The sequence below is a fragment of the Lepidochelys olivacea genome (genome assembly GCF_965140295.1).
Source record: "Lepidochelys olivacea isolate rLepOli2 genome assembly, chromosome: 17".
NCBI classification, from domain to species: domain Eukaryota; kingdom Metazoa; phylum Chordata; order Testudines; family Cheloniidae; genus Lepidochelys; species Lepidochelys olivacea.
Genome location: NC_140427.1, coordinates 9240321 through 9262083, shown reverse-complemented (window position 1 = coordinate 9262083; position 21763 = coordinate 9240321). Strand labels below are relative to the sequence as shown.

Sequence of the window (21763 nt, the reverse complement as noted above, 5' to 3'; positions counted from 1 at the left end):
TTTCTGCTGGTAGCTGGTAGAGGGGACTGGGACCACATCTTTGCTCTCCAGGGGCGCTGTAATGGAATCCAGCAATGATGTCATGATCCAGTGCCCTTAGAAGCCAATGGAAAGACTTCTCCTACTTCAGTGGGAGTTGAATAAGGCCCTTGATCTCTGTTGCTGCTTAACTCCTACAGAAAGTTAAGTGCTCTGGGTCTGGGGGCGCAGAGGGGATAAGGCAACAAGCTACAGTGATATTTGCTCCCCAAGGGACCCAGGGAACAAATAGCAGTGGAAAATTTCAATTCCCTGAAACCAAGGGAAGCTCCACAGTCCACTCCTTCCACCATCCTAGCCAGAGGAGCAACAGCCAATCCCAGTGCATAAAACTTCAGTGTCTGCTGTTGCATGCTTGCACCCCTGACCCTCACTTCTGGCTGATCAGAGGCAGCAAGGTAGAAATATTAATATATGTGTAGGATTTATATATATTCCTTCCAAGTTGGGTTCCTTGATGGAATTCACTTTCAGTGAAGGAGGATCAATTCTGTGCTTAAATAGGTTACATGTCTTTATTTTCCCGAACTTTAAAAATCAACACTTTCTTGCATCAAAAGATATACATTATAGATAGGAAATGTATGGGGAGTTTGGAAAGGCCAATCCATTAGTTTTCAGGAGATACCATCAGTGTGTAACCAGTTCAACAGACCTAGTTATATGCCGCTTCTTAGACTAAAGGTCAAGCCTGCATATCAGTTCATTTTCAGAACTGGAGAATTTGTCCTAGTTGAAAATAACGTTTTAGGTAGCTCCTCTAAGGCATCTTTTAATACCTGTCTCATAAATTATTTTTGCAAGACTTCATATTTTCTCAGAATTTTGTTTTAAACACAGAGGAAAAATACGATAACGTACCTGTAAGCAATCTACTAATGTACCTGAATCACTGTGCATCCTCATGTTTTTTTACCTACTTTAGAGTGTCTCTGACCGAATATTACAGGTATTTTGATTCCAAGCTGTCTGGGGGCAGGGATAATTATTTGCTGTGTTTCTACAGTGCCTAGCAGAATGGCTAAGTAACCTGGGTGAGGCCTCTATGTCCTGTCCCAATACAGATGTTTAATTGCTATATGTCCATCCATATTTCTGGAAAGAGGAAAAATTTCCTCAGCAATATCTCTTCTCTTGTGGCAATACAAATATTAATCAGTTGGGAGTACATATTTTGAAGAAGTGTGACTTAAATGTTTTATCACATATCTATATGCAAGTATGATTAGTGAAATTATGAGTATCTTGATATATACAAATGTTGCATTATTGTGCCCAATGACTAACTTCCATTGTACAAGTTGAAGTGCCCTGCTGACACAATTGTAGACTGTTTTAGCTTAATCTGCAGAGCCACAAAGAAAATGTTGACATTGCTAGTTTGTTTTTTTCAAGATCCCAAGGATTAACTGACGTATTTGTGAAGCAGTTCATCTGTGCTTAGGTGTAGAAATAATGCGCACAAATAAGAAGTCTCTCCAGTTTCCTCAGGGTAGTGAATCTTTAGTATAGTGAAACCTGTTACAAACATTCATTCAAAAGACCAGCTTAAAAGTTGAAGTGGTACTCAAAGAAATCTTTAGGGATACTTCATAGTAATGGTCTTATGGTTCTTGGTAGGTGGTCCTTACTGCGGGTTTCATTGTATTAATCTTCTGGATAAAGTAAGCTAGATGAAAGTAATAAAATTTCATCTTCATTCTTATAAACAAGCAAATCCACAACAAAAAAAACTACTTAAGTGCATTTCTTTTTCACTCTCCAGAGTGACGTAATTTTGCCCTTAGTAAACATTCTGGAGAATTAATATTCTAGAAGTTGTTTCCTTACAATAGAAACCCCAATCTATTATATACCATAATTATGAATGAGTCAGATTGTTTCAAAATCTATTGTACGTTTTTATTGGGGTTACCAAGTGAAAGAGTTTTACTGCAACCATGTTACGTATAAAACAAGCTTTATATATTTTTGCACAAACTTAAAGCTCAGCAAATACAGTTGACTTTAAATTAGTTCAAAAGCAAGATAGGCTTGTATTATGGTTTTTGAAAGAACAAGAGCAGAAATCGTATCTTGACAGTACAATATATTTGCTTTAAAGTTAGTTGCAGCCAAACAAATGCCAGCATAAGTAACTGAAAATGCTAGTTTTTTAGAGGTTGACTCACACAACACTTAGTATGTGGGTGCTCAAACTTCTTCACAATCCAGAGCATATCTTAGTATAGAGTTAGTCTGAGGGAACACTTCCCCATTCCTGGCCCTCTCCTCCCATTTTTCATCATGCAGCATCTCTCTAACAACTACAGCAGTTGCCTGCAAGTTAGTTATTTTTAACTGTTTCTTAATATAATTAAGCAGATGGCAACGAGGAGGAGATAGCACCATGTGATCAGCCAGCTCTCTGCATACCTTCAGTGATCAACAGACCACAATTTGAGAACCTCTGATCTACAAAAATGTGCTGAGGAGCTCTTGAGAATTCTGTTAGCAGTATCAGAGTGGTCTTCTAACTTACTGGTTTGTGGGTCACTGATTACATCAGAGAGAAACGAGCTTCATTTAAAATAAAAAAGTAATCGTATACCCATAAATAGCACTCTGCGGATTCTATACCTACTAGGCTATTGGTCCGTCCCCATGGCCTTTGTGGGGTTCCTTTTGCAGCCCTAATATCCTAAATATTTTGTTGCTTTATCCCCACTCAGCTCCATTGCCCACCAGTTTCTTTCAAAGCACTAATGGAGAGGTCTCCCTTTAAAACAATGCAGGGTACTGTTTCAAATGACTGAAAGGTTGATTGCACACAAGTTGGGGTGCTCCTTTCCTATGGAGCTGTGTGCTACTGCTTAGAGTTCCCATTGTTATGCAGTGGAAAACCAAATCCAGGATGTGAACCTGGTTCTCCTGTGTGGCACTATGTTACTTCAAGGCTACAATGTCGTCTCTGTTAGGAATCTGAGCTTTATTTAAATCTCAACTATAAAATTGGTTACGATGCTGTCACATGGTTTTGAGGCTTGTTCATTTTTCTGATCATTAGCTCTTCCCCTAGTTAGTTTCTCAGTTGTTTCAACTGCATTTTTCTTTTGAACTGTGTTAGCTGTCTCTGATATCAGGTCTTGCATCATCAAGTCAGTCCCTGTTAGCTCTTTAGACTTCCTCTGCCATGTATTTGATCCAGCTGGCCATAAACTGCTACTAACCAGAAAATCACCATTACTTCTGGGCATGCGCTTTCCTTCTTTAGATCTTTTGAGATACGATACCTTGTTTGCCATTACCACAGTTGACAGAAATAGAAATGTGCAAGCAAGAACAAGCACTGCTATTATAATAAAACAAATTAATATCAGAGATTTATTCTTTTCTTCACAATGTTCAGTTTTTGTTGTAATCTGGGTCTTCGTGGTGGTCAAAGGGTCTTGAACTGCAGAAGTAAGATGAAAGCTAGGGGAAAATGTTGACTGTTCCTGACCAAATGTTGATTGAAAGGCGGCTGTCTGCGTTTCAAAAGTAGTAGTTGACTCCCCATTGTAATCTGTGTTTTGCGTAATAAAATTTGTACTGGCTTCAGTGATACTCTGGTTTTCACTTATGTTTTGGGTAATGGTACCCAAATATCTCTCATTTGTAAACCGGGGACGGTCAGTGTCGTTTGCTCTGATTTGCAAGCACAATAAAAAGATGATCGCAACAATAAAAGCAAAATTACAGCGCCTTGTCAATTTCATGTTCATATCCGGTAGCTACCTGTAAAAATATAAAAATATAGTATTAGCTTAGTAATTCTATGCCTGTATTGATGTTGAAGGTTTGAATTGGAGCTCTGTTGAAATGTTAGGCAGATGCTATATCTACAGTTAGACAACTCTCTCTTTGCAGTAACTTGACTTCATGCATTTTGGGCATGTTATGAAGCGTGTAGCTACTTAAATTCCAGAAGAGTAGGTGTTCCTGTGTTTGGTCTTCAGTATTATTGAACAGATTTCTACAGACTTAAGGCGAAAAAAAGAAAATGAAGAAAAGTTCGGGGGAGGAAGGACATTTCAAATTACTGAGTGATGTTTCATGGGCTGGTGCACGTGACATATGAGGAGAGGCTGGGGGAACTGGGCTTGTTTAGTCTGCAGAAGAGAAGGGGGGAGATCTGATAGCAGCCTTCAGCTACCTGCAGGGGGGTTCCAAAGAGGATGGAGCTCGGTTGTTCTCAGTGGTGGCAGATGACAGAACAAGGAGCAATGGTCTCAAGTTGCAGTGTGGGTGGTCTAGGTTGGATATTAGGAAACACTATTTCACTAGGAGGGTGGTGAAGCACTGGAATAGGTTACCTAGGGAGGTGGTGGAATCTGATCCTAAGGCCTGGCTTGACAAAGCCCTGGCTGGGATGATTTAGTTGGTGTTGGTCCTGCTTTGAGCAGAGGGTTGGACTAGATGACCTCCTGAGGTCTCTTCCAGCCCTGATATTCTATGATTCTATGCATGCAAATGAGTGAATACTGTCATAGCTCCTTCTCTTTAAAGCTGAGCAAGTTGCACCTTTGAATCAATCACTTCTGCTTTTAGAAATACAGGAGAAAACAATCTAAGGCAGTAGTTCTCAGACTTTTTTTTTCCACTTTGAAAATTGCTGAGGATCTCGGTGGACCACTTAATGATCTTTCCAGATGTTTGTACCTTTAGCTAACTATTATAAAGCACTTTCGATAAAAGCGCTATATAAAAAACCTTAATTAGGTTTTTCTACAAATAAAAGCACACAACTCATATTTTTATATCCATGCTGTTACCTTTCTAATGCGATTGATGTGTCCTTTCTCCCACACCGCAGCAGCCCTCCGAGCTGGAGCTGGGGCTGGGAAGGAGGGCGCTCTCTCCCCAGCAGCCGCAGCCCTGAAGCTGGGGAAAGTCACCTCTTCCTCTGGCTGCCGCAGCCCTGCACATCCCAAATTCCCCCCCACCCCCTCTTCTCTGCCCACTGCCCGCTCCCATCTACCCCTATTCCCCCGAAGGCCACCACCTCACCTTACGTGTGTGTTTTCCAGGGTCCAGGCACCTAATTAGTAGCGTCCCGCCTTCACGGCTCCACTAATTACGTGGGTGGCCCTTCATTCTCTCGTGTGCAGCCGCCCAGGTGCACACCTTAGAGGGAACTATCCGCAGACCACCTGAATGGAGCTCACAGGCCACCAGTGATGCGTGGACCACAGTTTGAGAACCTCTGATCTAAGGAATATTTATGGCCTGTTCCCACCTCCTACTCTCCTGAATGAGTAATGAAGTAATTTTAAAGGGGAGGAAATGTAGCCATGTTTAAAAACAAAAAAAGAAGATACCAATTTTACACAATCTTAAAGATGACAGCAGTAAGTTACTGTATCCGCTCATATTAATCCATTAAAGACTGAATGCAGCTGCCAGGCATCTTCTTTAGTAAATTTTCAGCAAACTGATGTCTCTTTTTTGAGTTTACAGTATTTTTATTGATTTACTGATTCTATGGGCTTTTTAAAAAAGAATTGTGCCCTTTTTCTGTAATCTAGATGTATGGATGTTAGCAGTGCAGGAAGCATTCATATTAGCTTGAATATAAGCTGCATTTATTTTAATTCTTAATTACAACTGACAAATTTGAACCAAGCACTGGAGGCAGTCATGCTGCCGGAAGGGGATTGAGTTTGTAATGCAGACAGTGCAAAAGCCCAGCTTGACAGTGTCCCAGTTTCTTTCATATCCATTACATAGATAAAAGAAATGTCTATAATAGTGCCAAACAAAGTATTTTAAGTATAGTCTATTTCTTTTGGGGATTGAAATGGGGATGAATAAGGAAAAGTGATCTGGAATTTCTTACACAAGATATAAGAAGTAGTAGCGTCACTAAAATGCGAAAAATGTTTTCACTGAAATATGAGAGATTGTGCAAATCACATTGTTACCAACTGCATGTTTCCATTCTACAATTGCACAGTATTCAAATTTGTGCATCATCTTCAGCCATAGAATTTGGCAAGAAGACAGACTGCTCACCTCCAAGTATACCTGCTCTAAAGACTTTGACTTAAAAAATTAATACTAACAAAATAAGCAGGTGATGCACTATGCCTAATGCTTAGTGTGTTCTGGTATTGTCTTTCCATTCTTTTTCCCCATATGTAGGTTTTGGGGGGTTTTTTTGGTCTATCTGTTGTAACCTGGGTCCTTATTCTTCAAGAAGCTGATCTCCAGCAGGCTTCTGACCTTGTATAGAGCTCTTTGCAAGACTGAAGGCCTTACATTATAAATCGTTTGGGGCATGCAGGGACTTTCTGTGGTTCTACAGTCCCTAGCAAAATGGGATCCACCCAGTCTTCATTGGAATACTTAAATTCTACCAACATACAAAAACAATAATGAAAGTATGAAAATTAACATGATTTTTTTTGGATTGCAGCATTTGCAACCCTCAGATACACTGCTGATTTTGTGTCAGTGATGTAATTTCCTCCAGATTGCATACTTGGGAAAGATATCTGAAATTAGAGGTGATCATCCTTATTATTACCTAGTTTACCTGGTTTTACTTGTGAATATTTCAAATTGCACAATTTTATTCCAGTATTATATAGTATGTTCTGTTTAAATTGGAATGACTAAATATTATGACTGTTCTCACAAATGTGTATTTAAACTACTGCTTTAAAGATTATTCTGCTGAACAAAATACCTTTTCTTCCACTCAAACAAAGCATCTTAGAAAAGATCTATTTACTTTTTAATTATAGTCAAAAGTTGTAACATAACTACCATAGTACCTAATGCATTGAATCACAAATGTGTAGAAAAGTGAACTTGCTAAAGGATTTTTGGCATCTTTGCAGAAGCTGAATAGTGATGTCCTTTAGAGATGCCAGGGTCCTCCAGAAAGTGAGGGAAGTAAGGACTTAATATTCCTGGTATGTCTACTGTGAAAAAAAAACAACAACAAAACAAAACAAAAAAACCCCCACACACACACAAAAATACAGATTGAGTTGGGGTTTGGCTTCATGCATCATAAAGAAGTAGTAAAGGGCACAAATGTTTGTTTTCTCTGCAGTTCATATTTAAGTTAAAATTAGACTGTAGTTCTGAGGTAAGGTAAAGTTCCTCCTTTTCAAACTGAGCTGAAAACTAGCTTGTGATATAAGCTGCATGGGGGTGAGGTTTTTATCTCAAAATGGTTCCGATTGTTTGTAGAAGATGCCTTGTAACGTGGCAAAAAAGTAGAGGGAGAAAGCTGAAGTAAAACATGTAAATTATTCCCTAGTAGAATGAACTACCCTTTTTAGGTATTTTGAGCCATTTGAGATGGGTCTGCCCCATACTGTTCCATTCAATTTTGTAATGGAAGAATCTCAAACACCTAATGTTTCCATTACACAATTGCAACAGTGCTTCTGCATACTTCCACTGACAGTACAATGAGCCCACTGTTAATTGTAGTGTTCCAGACCAGATGCACTGTTAAAAATAAACAAACTTTGTTGACAAAATGTTAATGGTTTTATTTAAAGTCACAAAAGCAAAGGAATTGATCATTAAAGGTTATCTTTCTCTTTAATTTATCCCTTCATGCTTAGGTATAGATAGGATCTTCTGTTAGTATATAGTAAGATCTACAATACATAGGCAAAATGGGGCTAACTAGTGACTGACACTCTTAATGCTTTCTTCAGACTCTGAAATATAAACTCCCTTTAACATAGTATAACATCTGTATTTTTAGTAAGTTTCCTGTATTCAAGCTAAATAGACTGGTTGGGAAAAGATAGTATTTCACTTCTTGATCGCAGTTGTCAGGGGTATTGTAGTGGCTTGTGTGAAGTTGTGTAAAAACATTTTTTGCATTACAAATTCTAACAAACTCAAAAGCAAAGTGTAAGAAAGCAAATATGGACCTACCTTGCCAGAAGTATGGTCAAATTCAGAGTTGAATTTCAGATTATTCTATTACTTAACCACGCAGTTTCTTGATCTTTTTCTTGGGATTCAACCGACCAGCAATATAAAACAAATGGACTTAGAAGATGGTGATTTTTTTTTTTTTAAGTGAATCTAACTAAAATATGTAGTTGTATTTCCTCACTCAAAAAACTAAACCACAGAGATGACACACTTCCTTTCCACTGCAACTCTACCATGACATGTTAGAGGGGGGAGGAAAGCACCAATTTGCTCAAATTAGCTCTCAAAATGACAGGAAGTGCAATAGAAAAAAAAATTCTGTCCTTAGGGCAGAGACTCTCTACTTGCTGCACCATATATGTTTTACCTTTATGCCAGATTATTTCTCCTACACGTTATATAAAAATGGTGTCTCCAGTGCAATCAGTATTTGTTAAACTTTTATTTTTATTGCATGTATTTGTGTGAATTCTGTCTTTACAGAATCTCCAGCTTTGCTAGAAGAGTCCAGGTAATGGCAGCACAGAGAAGCTGGAGGCAAATAGAAGTGTCTCAGATTTCCACACGCTACTGTGGACTTTGACTATAATTTGGGTTAATGGTACCTCGTAAAGTTATACCTGCCATGTTAAAAATCTTCTAGATTAATTCTGGAAGGTGACTGTCCTTCTCAAGATGCAGAGCAGCTTTACTTAAAAACTACACAAATCAGAAACTGCCTTAAATTATCTGAAAGATTTAGTTGTTTTCAGAAAATCTAACAAGCACATTTATACTAGTCATTTGGCCACTCTTACATCCAATTAGGCAGTCGGATGCCAAGTTTCAACCTACAGCAAATGCAGTGTGTGAGTTACAAACCCTTCAAAGGAGGATTTGTAATGGAAGTGCCTGAAGATGCTTAATTAGGGCAGCGTCACTATCCTAAATTACCTTTTTTATGTTTCAACATGGGTGTAATTTGCAAGTGTGGAAAAGTGTATACATTGGAGTTTGATGAGGAATCCTTGCTGAGATAATGTTGCCCCTTTACTTTGTAGAGAGAGAATCTAAACTGTGTTATCCAATATGAGCTACAGCTTAATGGTAACAGATGCTATTTGCCTATTGCCTACATGGTCTCTGCAGATCCATTACAATTGTTTTGGAATATCTGGAGTTGGTATAGGATTACATGCAAGCTAAATCTATTTTTTTTCCCCCTACTGTAACCAAGAGAAATCATGGAACAACATGTGAAATGTTTTTTCTTATTTTTCTTAGGTTCAAAACAGGTCAGATCAATGGTGATTTATTGATATACCATGTTCTTCTAACTTTGAAGCCATACTATGCTAAGCCATATGAGATTGTAGTGGACCTCACTCACGCCGGGCCCAGCAATCGCTTTAAAACAGACTTCCTTTCCAAGTGGTTTGTAGTTTTTCCAGGCTTTGCTTATGAAAATGTCTCAGCAGTTTATATTTACAATTGCAACTCTTGGGTAAGGGAATACACCAAATACCACGAGAGGCTTCTGACAGGCCTGAAAGGCAGCAAAAGGCTTATTTTCATAGACTCTCCTGGGAAATTGGCAGAACACATTGAACATGACCAGCAGAAACTTCCAGCTGCTACCTTGGCTTTGGAAGAAGACTTGAAAGTATTCCACAATGCTCTCAAACTGGCCCACAAAGACACCAAAGTTTCTATTAAAGTAAGTCTCATTTAACACCCTTCCTACCAAATTGCTATGTATAATTTGGCATTATAGACATGCATGCTATTTTACTGTCATGAAGTCTTAGGGAGAAATCATGACCAATATAGTTCATGCATAACACTGGTGATAACAGATCTTGTTCATTCTTCATATTCTTAGCTACAGCTACTAAGGTATACTTTCTCTTTCCTTTCTAAGGTTGGGTCTACCGCTGTGCAGGTAACATCAGCAGATCGAACAAGAGTCCTGGGACAGACAGTATTTCTAAATGACATTTACTATGCCTCTGAGATTGAGGAGATATGTCTAGTTGATGAGAATCAGTTCACCTTAACCATTGCCAACCAAGGCACACCACTCACCTTCATGCATCAGGAGTGCGAAGCCATCGTGCAGTCCATCATTCACATACGGACTCGATGGGAGCTGTCACAACCAGACTCCATCCCACAACATACTAAAATCCGTCCAAAGGATGTCCCTGGAACACTACTGAATATAGCATTGCTTAACCTGGGAAGCTCAGACCCTAGTTTACGGTAGAGATCTCTTAACCCTTACCTTGACCAAAATGTGTGCTAATTTATTTCTAAGGTTGCCCCATTTTAGTAAGTGTTTTACAGCAAACATAATTATTCTTTCACCAAAGTTTCGCAAACTTGAAATGTATCTAGGAGTAACATTAATATTTCCCAAAGAAAGATCAACTACTCCATGGTGGGAAAATGAAGCATAAATTATACTAGGTTAACTGTAAAAGTTTTGGAAGTCTTAATTCTTATTCTAAAAAAATCTCTTTATCGTTGTAAAAAAAAGTCAATTTTGAAGGATGAGATTGCGTAACAAAATATCGTATGGTTGTTTGCATGCCAGTTCACTTTACTCATCTCATCCTAAAACTCTTCACATCTTTCTCCTGGCTTTGTTTTTAAAAACATAAACTAGAATTCAGTCTTGGGGCATTAATGGCTGTTTTGCAGCTAGAAAGCAGAATAAACAATAGGAAGATACATATTAGAGATGGCTGGAAACTTTCCAACTGAGCATTCTTCCAGTGGAAGAGGCAGGTTCATGTAAATCAAAATGTTCTATGGAAACATCCCTGTCTGAGAGAAAGCAGGTAGGTTTGCTATGGAACCCTGCTTGCTGGGCAGGTTTCTTTCACGAGCCTACCTGGTTTCTTACCAGGTTAGTCACCTGGCAGGCTGACAAGGCACTGAGAGTCTGGGAGCTTCCTGGGCTCTCAGCAGCCCACAAGGCCTGGCTTCCAAGCTCCCCAGCATCTCTGCAATCTGCTGACAGGGAGCCTAGAAGACCTAGATCTCTGGCAGCCCTCCAGAAAAGCTGCCTCAAAGTCGAGGCCTTCAGGGTCCCTGGCTCCCAACCTATCAGGTGGACTACCTCAGAAGCGGGGCTTTCACGCTCCCAGCTGCTTGTAATCCCCAGCTTCCAGGCTCCCCAGAGTGCAGGATTTTCGGGGGGACCTCAAACATTTCAAAAAGGTCTGTGAATTTGGAATTCCTGTTCTGTGAAAAATTAAAAAAATTCAGTTTTTCAATTTTGGAAAGAATATTTTTTTGAAATTTCAGAATTTATAATGGGAATTCCAGTTCCTAGCCAGCTTTGTATATGTGTATGTACCTATATAGACACAGTATAATATACAGACATGTGCCATTTAATTTTTATAGGATATGTTGTTCTCTGTGGGGAAAAAGGTGACAATATTTCCTGCATTCATTTTAATGCATAGGAGAATTCTAAAGTTGCCTTATTGCCATTACTGTGTAAAATGTACCTGTGTAAGACATAAGCACTTCAATGTTACATGTGCAATATTTAAGGAGAGATTTTCTGAGGATGAACTGGTTTTAGTCACAATCTCAAAAATACCTAAATTCAAATGTACACAATGATTTTATATGGGTCTGAAAAACCATGGGTCAGGTTTTTGCTTGGTAGCCCTCTTCTCTTCCTTCCTCCCTCCCCCCTACATATCATTCTAATCTGTTGCATCCAAGAGTAACTAGACATGGAGCCCTTCAGTGATACTCTTTCAGTTTGTCAGAGAGGGTTATTAGGAGAAGGAGCTTAAGCCCTAGCCCTGAGCCTCCTCCCACACCCCAAACTCCTCATCCCCAGCTCAACCCCACCCCAGAGCCCCCACCCCAAGCCAGAGCCCTTGTCCCCCCAATCCTCTGCCCCAGCCCTGAGCCCCCTCCTGTACCATGAACCTCTGCACCCAAAACCCCTCAGCCCCCCAATCCTCTGCCCCAGCCCTGAGCCCCCCCCGCACCATGAATCCCTGCATCCAAAACCCCTCATCCACAGCCAGAGCCCTCAGCCCCCCCACACCCAACCCTTTGCCCTACCCCTGAGCCCCTCCCAAACCCCTCATCCCCAGCCCCACCCCAGAGCCCTCACCCCCCCACCCTACATGGTGCAATATAGGGAAACTGTTAATCACTTATTGTTTCCCATCCATTTGTATATTATTTAAAAGAATATGTATCAGCTTACCAGGCAGGTGTGTGGGCGGGGGTTGGGGGGTGTGGGAGGAGAACTTAGACCTGTTCTGGGCACCATCAAAATTATACAAACCTGCTGCCCCTGTTGGCATGGCAACACTAGACTGAATTTTAAGAGACATTAATACCACTCTTGTACTGTTTTTAATGGAATTATTTATTGTGTACACATTTTTTTAGATGCATAGGAAAAAAATTTAAATTGCATCACTTATGTTTTGTTGCAGGTCTGCTGCCTATAATCTTCTGTGTGCCTTAACCTGTACTTTTAATTTAAAGATTGAGGGCCAGTTACTGGAGACTTCAGGTCTGTGTATCCCTGCCAACAACACCCTTTTTATTGTGTCAATTAGTAAGACTCTGGCAGCTAATGAGCCACACCTTACCTTAGAGTTTTTGGAAGAGTGTATTTCTGGATTTAGCAAATCTAGTAAGTAGCATTCATTTTCTCTAATGCTAACACTGAATTTGAAACGGTTCAAGCTTTTCAGTTCTGTTATAGAGTTAATAAATGTTCTCATGTTATTGAGTCAGTCCATTAGCACAGTAGGCTTCAATTAGAAATGCAGCCTAAAGCATCTGCAGGTGCTTTTCAAGTTTAGCCATTATATCTGTGACCTAATCAGCAAGTGGTGAAGTGCTCTGGAACCAAGCAGTGTCAAGATATAGACTGGAATCTGCTCGTATGGAGGACATTGTAAAGACAAGATTACCTCATTCACAGAACTGTTTGAACAGTGCCCTCTTTTTTTATAGAATCAATGTCTAAAACATTCTTTAGACTTTTTGATATTAACATAAGACAAATTGTACAAGTGGTTTCAGTGGTTTACAATGATAATGCTTTTTAGGTAACATCTTACTGTATATTAGCTCTTCCACATCACTTCTGAAAGTTGTGTACAATGATTACTTTGGTGAGGGTTACTTTAGTGTCACAAATTCACCAGAAATAAACACAAATCACAATCGGAGTTCCACGTTGGTGATAAACTCTGAAGTCTAGAAAATATATGCCCAAAAGATATGTAGGATCTTTCCTCTACACACATTGTTAATAATCTAAAAGAGACACACAGAATTTGAATTCTAATCCAGGGTCTGATTCTCTTCTAACCTTGGCTGTATCTTGGAACATAGCTGCCTTTCTTTCCTCATGTGTAAAATAGGGATTATACCTACTTCATGAGGGTGTTGAAGATTAACGTTTTGAAAGCACATTGCAGATGAAAAGTACTATGTAAATTCTTAATATTAATGTGTTTACGAGCTTTGAGCCCCTTTCTCTTACATTTCTTCAGCATGAATTAAGATGTCACTCTTCTTTCCAGCTTTCTAAAGATGTATGTTGTGGATGTCACTAGAACAGTATGTTTCTTTTTAAAGCTTTACCTTTCACACAATAATCCTATTTCTGATCTTTTACAGTTTTTTTGTCTAGGTACCTAGACTTTATCTTTGGACAATAAAATTGTAAAGAAAAGTGCTTGCAAATAATTCTGCACATGTAAAGAGAAGAGACCATCAATGGCCTTCTGTTACAATAACATTAATTTTTGATTTCAGGTATTGAACTGAAACACCTTTGCCTGGAATATATGACTCCCTGGTTGTCGAATCTGGTCCGATTCTGTAAGCACAATGATGATGCTAAACGCCAGCGAGTCACAGCTATTCTTGATAAGCTTATAACAATGACAATAAATGAGAAACAGATGTATCCTTCCATTCAAGCAAAGATATGGGGAAGTCTTGGACAGGTACTGACTGCATAAATTCATTATCACCTTTAACAGCAAAGTGTAAATGAGATATAGGTTATAATCCGCATGCGCACACACACACTCCCTTCTTTTTTGTCCTAGGATTGCATGGATATCAATGGACCACTTGCCTTGAATGGTCCTTTGAATATGTGTTAACTGCTTTGCTTAACAATCTCTTCCGCCTTGTATTTAGCTGTGACACACTGGTCTGGTCTACACTATAGAGTTAAGTCAATGTAAGCTGCCTGCACTACAGTGTTGCTCCCACCAGTGTAAGTCACCCACTACACCGACCTAATAACTCCATTTCCACGAGAGGTGTAGCACTTAGGTTGATGTAGTTAAGTCAATGCAGTGTTAGTGTAGATACTGCGTCAACTGTTCCAGGTGTCAGCCCCGGTGGCTGACAGCCAGAGCTCCACTGCCTGGACCTCCCGCTGTCAGTGCATCACAGTGCCACATACTGATAATTAAATTGGTGCAAGCGCTCCTAATGAGGACGCGCACCACCGACAGAAGGCGCTAGTGTGGACATGCCGAACTGCAGTGGCTGTAGGTCAGTGTAACTTAACTTTGTAGTGTAGACTTGCCTGAAGTGTCTACACTTAAATTTTGCTCCCTGCAATTTAACTGCCCCATTATGCCGACTTAACTCCACCTCCGCACGCAGCATAAAATCAAGGTCAATGTAGCTGGGCTGACGCAATGTCAGTGTACACGCTGCATTGCTTATGTCGACTGTTACTGGCTTTCAAGAGCCATCCCATAATGCCCCACACTAACAATGCAATTGATACAAGCGATCCTGATGAGGATGTGCACTGCTGACACAAGGAGCAAAGTGTAGACACGCACAAGTGATGTAATTACTGCGGTAGCTGTATGCCCGTGTAAGTTAGGTCAAGTTAATTTTGTAGTTAAATGTGGCCTCTGAGTACCTTTTCCAGACCAGCAGAAGAGCTCTGTGTAGCTTGAAAGTTTTTCACCAACAGAAGTTCGTCCAATAAAGATATTACCTCACCCACCTTGTTTTTTTAATATCATGGGACTAACATGGCTACAATAACACTGCAAACAGGCATTCTACAGTCATTTAATATTAGTGCCAAAACAGTTTTCTTCTTTTAACAGCACGTCAGTATATTAACCGTGTATGTTGATCGCAGCACACAACTTCTCGTAAAGTTTCCTATTAACATTAAATATTGAGCTCTGGCTTTTAATAACACATTCCTGGCTTCTACAGAAACCTGAAAAATCAGGAAGTATCTTTGTATGCAGTGGTGTTGTAGCCCAGACCTGAAGAAGAGCTCTGGATAAGCTTGAAAGCTTCTCTCTCTCTCTCTCTCTCTCTCTCACGAACAGAAGTTGGTCCAATAAAAGATATTCTCATCCACCTTGTCTAGGAAATATCTTTGGCATTCCTGTTATAACCATAATAGTTGCATGGATACTTCAAGAGCAGGCATAAAAGCTCCTTGTTTAAACCAACAAAATTGAACACGTTCCATAATATGTTAATATGGGCAAATAGTATGACAGCCCCTCTCCCCAATGGCCTCTAACCTAATTATGAATTAAGCTCAAAAGTCTGTTCCCAGAAGAGAGAAGTTGGAGGAGAGGAAAAATGGCTTTCAGAGGTATGCCATTAATATGGAAAGTTTCAATTAAAAAAACAGCTTCACTCGCTGTGAGGATGTCTGCTTCTTTGCTTGACTGACTATTGGCCACCTGCTGGCTGACATGACCTCCTTTTAGTTACACTCCTTCCCTTTTTCCCCTTCTCATGCTCTTTTTTAGTCTTGTCACCAAATGATGTTGCAACACAGTTGCAACCAAATTACTTTGAGACACATTGTGACTGCCACCAAAATTGGTGAGCTGCCTCTCCTGTTTGATCGACTTCAGTCACTAAAAAACAGAATAGTTTGCAACCCTGGACCATATCAGTAAGAGTGTCATTTATATTATGCCATTGCCAATATGAAAGTCAATTATCAGGCAAACATAGAGAATGCGGAATTACAGGGTGAAATCTTGGCTTCTTTGAAGTCAGTGGGAGTTTTGCCATTGAATTCTATGGAGCCAAGATTTTATCCAAGTTCTTAAATGGTGAAAACTACAATGGATTGAAACCAGCAGCCAAACACTGTATGTGGCCTAATTCAATCATTTGTACCGTTTTGTCTGGATACTTAAGGAAAAACATTCTCTGCATTGCTGACTGGTATATCTGTATTAAATACATAGCTTTCTCACAGCCTAAAAAATCTTGCAAGATGTCAGTGCGGTTTTATTGATAGCTAAGGTCACGTCTGGCTAATACTTTAGGCAATACCTTACATAAACAATAAGATCTGTTCTTGATTTTTAAAAAGAAAACAGATTTGCTATACCTTAAAAATCCCAAAGCATCCGATGAAGTGAGCTGTAGCTCACGAAAGCTTATGCTCAAATAAATTTGTTAGTCTCTGAGGTGCCACAAGTACTCCTTTTCTTGTTGCGAATACAGACTAACACGGCTGCTACTCTGAAACCTTAAAAATCCCAGTGCGTAGTTTCCAAATTGTTGCTCTAAATAATACTTATCTAACATCTTAGATTCAAATGGCAACTAGAAAGCAATGCAAACTAAATCCTCACAATCAAACTCCACAGTTGTGAAGCGCACACACTTAAAATTTACATTCATAATAAAACTTGGAGGGGTTCATCTTAATTCAGATGTAACAATGTAAACATGATGTTAAATTAAGCATGGTTATCTTTGCTGAAAAATCACTGAAACTGGTGCTGTAATTTACACCACATACATATATTCAAGTAATAAATCTAAGTGTTTACTTGTCTAGCAGGCTGCTTAATTCAGATTTACACCTGAATTTCATGTAACTGACGTTAACAAGCAAATGATTACTTATTTTCTCCAATAGATAACAGATCTACTTGATGTAGTGCTGGACAGTTTCATCAAAACCAGTGCCACAGGGGGCTTGGGATCCATAAAAGCTGAGGTTATGGCAGACACAGCTGTAGCACTGGCTTCTGGAAATGTGAAATTGGTTTCAAGCAAAGTGAGTGTTTCCGTTCCTTAACTTACTCTTAAGTCAGTCAGTAAGTTGACACTGCTCTTTGGTACCAGCTCTAAACAGTGGTACAATAGTATTTTAAAATGTGTTCTTAATGGAAACATTTTAAAGTTTAATTGTAATAGTGTTTGAGTGAAACTTTGAGCCCTATTTTTGCTTTAATTAAAAGAAAATGTTTGCTCCCTTTCAGGTAATAGGGAGGATGTGCAAAATAATCGACAAGACTTGTCTGTCTCCAACTCCGACATTAGAGCAACACCTGATGTGGGATGATATTGCCATTCTAGCACGTTACATGCTGATGCTCTCCTTTAACAATTCTCTTGATGTGGCAGCACATCTCCCCTACCTCTTTCATGTAGTTACTTTGTTGGTGGCCACTGGTCCTCTTTCCCTTAGAGCTTCCACCCATGGCCTGGTCATCAACATCATTCATTCTCTGTGCACTTGTTCACAACTTCACTTTAGTGGTAAGTTCTTACGAAATACTATATTACGTTGATCACGCATTAGTTTACTTTGCTTTAGCAAATGTCTCCCTGACCTGTTCCCATCCCATTCTCCCCCACCCTCATTTCTATGAAGCTACTGTATTTGAGGGCAGGTCTACGCTATGGGATTAAGTCAACCTAAGTTACGCAACTCCAGCTACGTGAATAAAGTAGCTGAAATCGACTTATTGCGTTGTCTACACCATGCTGGGTCAATGGGAGAAACTCTCCCATCAACTTACCTTATGCTTCTCGTTCTGGTGGAGTACCAGAGTTGATGGGAGAGCGATCGGCGGTCGATTTAGCGGGTCTTTACTAGACCCACTAAATTGACTCCCAGTGGATTGATCACCACATCCTAGATCCACAGTAAGTGGAAACAAGCCCTGAGACCACAAGTGGCACTGCGGTGATGTATTTTCACACCACTATAACGGTGAACTCTAGTTCAGTACTAGATCGCAGTTGAGGCCAGAGCTTTCTTGTGCTTGATCCAGTATGGCCAATGGCTACAGTGGAGTGGTAGAAATTTATCACCTGTGATGGACATAAATTCAGAGAACTTACAATAAGAGACACTATTTCCAACTCATTTAACAGTAGTTAATTATAGGATAACAATAGGGTGGCTGAGATGGATAGTTGAAACAAAAGTGAGTCATTTAATCAATCTTTAATCTTTATCGCTCACAAATAGCAATCTTCTAGAACACTCAAGTTTTGTTTCTCTTCTGGGGTTTTGAAAGTGTTGTGTTACTGTTCATCTTTGCGAGAGATTGCCGCATGGGTGTATGGCTAGAATGAATGAGGATTGGGCTAAAAACTGATTAGCTGATGTAGGGCAGATCTTTAATGTAAATAACGACTAAAGGGAGTGGCTTGTTTGGAAAAGGGGTGAGGTGGACACATTATCGACAAGGATTTTCGTGATGTAGATGAAGAGGAAACTGTCTGTGCTCTAATTGGCTGAAATTCTTCTGTTGAATAGATGTATAGAATACCAAGTAACCAAAATGTCACTTGTGTAAGACGATTGTGAAACTAAAAGAGGATACCTTACATGCTGTTATATTTTTGCTGTTTTTCAATGATCCAAAGATAAAACTTACTGTGAGAACCAATAGAGTTAAAACCCACTAGCAAGTATGTCTTCATAGCATCTTATCACAAAAGTGGAGGCATGAAAGCACGTTAAAGGAACCTTAACACTTACAATATTTTGCACATATATATAGTGCCATTATCCAAGAATCTGAAAGCGTGTTGTATATACTAAGAATTAAGCCTCACAACAGCCCGGAGTTATAGGTAGGTATCTCTAGTTTACTGATGGGTGAACTGAAGCATAGTGAAGTCAAAGGCCGGATTTACAAAAGTGTCGAGCACCCACAACAGTGATTTCAAAAGAGTTCAGCTTCCATTTAGGCTTTAAAATGAAGTGGCCAGATTTTCCAAAATGCTCAGAACCTTACAGCTCCCATTCAGAAAATCGGGGCCGAAATGACCAGAATGGAACTCAGCAGCACTGCCCCCCAATACCAGCTGTTCACTGTGTTCTCTGCCCTTTTCATTCGGTCGCCCGCCTCAGAGAGAGAGTGCTTGTGGAACCATCTCCCCCGACCAAATTCCCTGCTGCTTGGTTTTTTTTTTTTTTCAAACTCTTTAATTCTCCTGACCGCAGTTTGAGAATCAGCACACTGGGCCGCACACAGTGGCATAAATGCACGCCAATAGCATGTAAAACAGGCAGAACAGTACACGATATCTCTTCTTCTCCCTCCCCCCGACCCCCTTGAAGGTCATCCACTTCCTAGAATACATGCTTACACCTTAAAAATGGGCTCTTGGTCTTGAAGGTACTTTTTGAAATGTGGGATGGGATTCAATATATTAAATGTAACTTGTAAATTCTTAATTAACAGAGGAGACGAAGCAAGTTTTGAGACTCAGCTTGACAGAGTTCTCGCTGCCCAAGTTTTATTTGCTGTTTGGAATCAGCAAAGTGAAATCAGCAGCTGTCATAGCATTCCGATCCAGTTATCGGGATAGGTCATTCTCTCCTGGTTCCTACGAGAGGGAGACTTTTGCACTGACTTCCCTGGAAACAGTTACTGAAGCTCTGCTGGAGATCATGGAGGTATGATTTGTAAGACCATGAGAAACTAATAAAAGCAGTGAATTATAGCATAGTATTGCATATACTATCAAGCAAGCAGCATAAGAGGATATCAGCTTCCTGACTTAGCTTAGCACTAAGTGCTTAAATAAGGAATAGCTCACTAAGAATTAAAAGGAGATACGTATTTTAAATAGGTGCTTTTCCTTAAGGTTACATGTATTCAATATCTTTTTTTTTAGGCTTGTATGAGAGATATTCCAACATGCAAGTGGCTGGACCAGTGGACAGACCTAGCACAAAAGTATGTTGTGATTCACAGAAACATAACCTATAACTGCATGTGTAGTAGATGTGCATCTCTTGATTTTTTTCACTACACAGGCTTTTGGAAACAAACTTGTTTAATACAACTCACTTCTATTTCTTACAGGTTTGCTTTCCAATATAATCCATCTCTGCAACCAAGAGCACTTGTCGTCTTTGGCTGTATCAGTAAACGAGTGTCACATGGGCAAATAAAACAAATAATCCGAATTCTTAGCAAGGTATATAGTTCTTTGTTTTTCTTGATGTAACTCATAGAATAGCTCCTTTAACAGCCAAATAATTTTGTGTCTCAATTAAATTTTGGATTCAGGAGAATTTATTGACTGACACATTTTAGCGTGAATTTTTATGCAGAATAAGGAATTGCTGCATAAATGAAAATCTAGTTTTTGTAGCCAAACTGTTTCTGATCAGAATAAATGTGGTGGGACTGAATTTGATTCCTCTTTAGTAATTTTACCCAGTGTTGCTGCTCATACAAAAAAATAGAACGGCTAGATAATTTATCTCGGACTGAATTTGGAGTATTGCATTGAGGCTGAATCTAAAAGCTCAGTACTTAGCTGCATCTGCATAACTGTGAAGGAAGTTTATAAATTTAATAGCTGTGAAAAGCAAATAAAGTAACTTAAAGAGAATTTGAATAAAGTGCCTACCATTTATGCAAGTGAAATATTTTAAAACTATGCAGTTAGCTTAGTAATGGTGTCCATGATACCAAACAAGATCATAAAGCTGTGTTTAATTGTGGGTGACTGGTATACCAAAAAGATTAATTGCCCTTGAGCATTTTATTATTCTACTCCAGTTTCGTAGACATAAAATTTAGGTGAACAGTATCTGAAATATCAGGACTACTCAGTCCCTCTAATATAGTACCTCCACTGATCCTTAAAATAACAGTACAGCACCTTAACTTTTTTATATGCACCATGAAACATTTTCTAGGTTTGTCATCCTCACTGACAATACTTCAGAATCGTTTTAAAACAAAACTAAATCAAAACTGCTGTTAATTATTGGTTAGAACTTTGGTCTTTAGATCCTGTTTTTTTAATAAAAAACAAATGTTTTTTCCATTTTTCCAAAAAGGGACTTGAGAGCTGTTTAAAAGGGCCTGATAATTACAACAGCCAAGTTCTTATAGAAGCCACAGTTATCGCACTAACCAAGCTGCAGCCACTTCTTAATAAGGTAAATAACACTGATAAAACTATGAATCTGTTCTGTAAATGAAAACTATAAACATGTTTAACATCAAAAATATTAATACAAATTATGAACTTCATCTCTGGCAATATTTCTGTTCCTTTACTCTAAAAGTAATTCCTGCTCAAAGGGAAATCAAAAATGTCACTGCTTTGTATTTGAGACCCTCTCTGCAAAAACTTTGGAAATGCTGAGCTTGCATGGGGTTGTCTGGTAAAGCAGAATTATGGGCAAAAAGAACATGAGCCACAGCAAGGTTTGAAAGAGGTTATTTCATGATCTGCTCTCCTGAGCTCTTCAGCTTTTTTGGCATTCCAATCTGTGACGACTGGCACAGGTCTTCTGGATCATGGTTTGTCATAAAAGCTAGTCTCATTTGACTTGAAATGTTCCAGTCATCAAGTTCATGACTTTGTCAACCCAGCAGTTTGCATACAGTTATGAATCTCTGTAAAATTTCCTTGCAGAGTTGTACTGCACACACTCTCAAAGGGTCACAGTACATTTGAAAATGGAGTGAAGCGCTCGAATCTGGGCATTACTGGAAGAGGGTGGCTAGCTCCG

At 39.4% G+C, this 21763-nt stretch overlaps 1 protein-coding gene across 3 annotated transcripts in view; it reads left to right on the top strand.

The window, feature by feature from the left end:
- Window positions 1–21763, top strand: part of NF1 (neurofibromin 1) — a 168252-nt gene that overhangs the window by 116266 nt on the left and 30223 nt on the right. For all 3 annotated transcript variants that reach the window (XM_084650627.1, XM_084650626.1, XM_084650625.1), the window contains 10 exons: window positions 9232–9664; window positions 9869–10209; window positions 12426–12628; window positions 13765–13958; window positions 16898–17038; window positions 17244–17523; window positions 19467–19681; window positions 19903–19964; window positions 20094–20208; window positions 21083–21184. In XM_084650627.1, coding sequence (XP_084506753.1) covers window positions 9232–9664; window positions 9869–10209; window positions 12426–12628; window positions 13765–13958; window positions 16898–17038; window positions 17244–17523; window positions 19467–19681; window positions 19903–19964; window positions 20094–20208; window positions 21083–21184 — 2086 coding nt within the window. The remainder of the gene's footprint in view (window positions 1–9231; window positions 9665–9868; window positions 10210–12425; window positions 12629–13764; window positions 13959–16897; window positions 17039–17243; window positions 17524–19466; window positions 19682–19902; window positions 19965–20093; window positions 20209–21082; window positions 21185–21763) is intronic.